The 207-nt window shown below is 39.6% G+C and overlaps 1 protein-coding gene across 1 annotated transcript; it reads left to right on the forward strand.

The window, feature by feature from the left end:
* Window positions 1–5: 5 nt before the first annotated feature.
* LOC109116467 (WPP domain-interacting tail-anchored protein 1-like) lies at window positions 6–204 on the forward strand (the record flags this gene model as incomplete). Its single annotated transcript, XM_019201919.1, has 1 exon — window positions 6–204. A coding segment is annotated over one exon (199 nt), but the record flags the coding sequence as incomplete, so codon positions are not given.
* Between the last annotated feature and the right edge of the window lie 3 nt (window positions 205–207).

A 207-nucleotide genomic window follows, 5' to 3' on the forward strand; every position in this document is an offset into this window, starting at 1 on the left:
TTGAGGATCTGAAAGACAGACTGACAATAGCGGAAGCTAGAGCTGAGGATGCTGAATCAAAATGTAAACAAGTAGATCAAAACAATAAGGAACTTACTGATGAGTTGGAGCCTTTCAAAGCAAAGGGTTTCACTGCAGAGAAGTTGGAATCAGTTGAGAAACGCTTAAGAGATTCAGATATTCAGCTAAAACATGCAATAGCAGCTG

Source organism: Tarenaya hassleriana, unplaced genomic scaffold (assembly GCF_000463585.1).
Source record: "Tarenaya hassleriana unplaced genomic scaffold, ASM46358v1 Cleome13472, whole genome shotgun sequence".
Classification (NCBI taxonomy): Eukaryota; Viridiplantae; Streptophyta; class Magnoliopsida; order Brassicales; family Cleomaceae; genus Tarenaya; species Tarenaya hassleriana.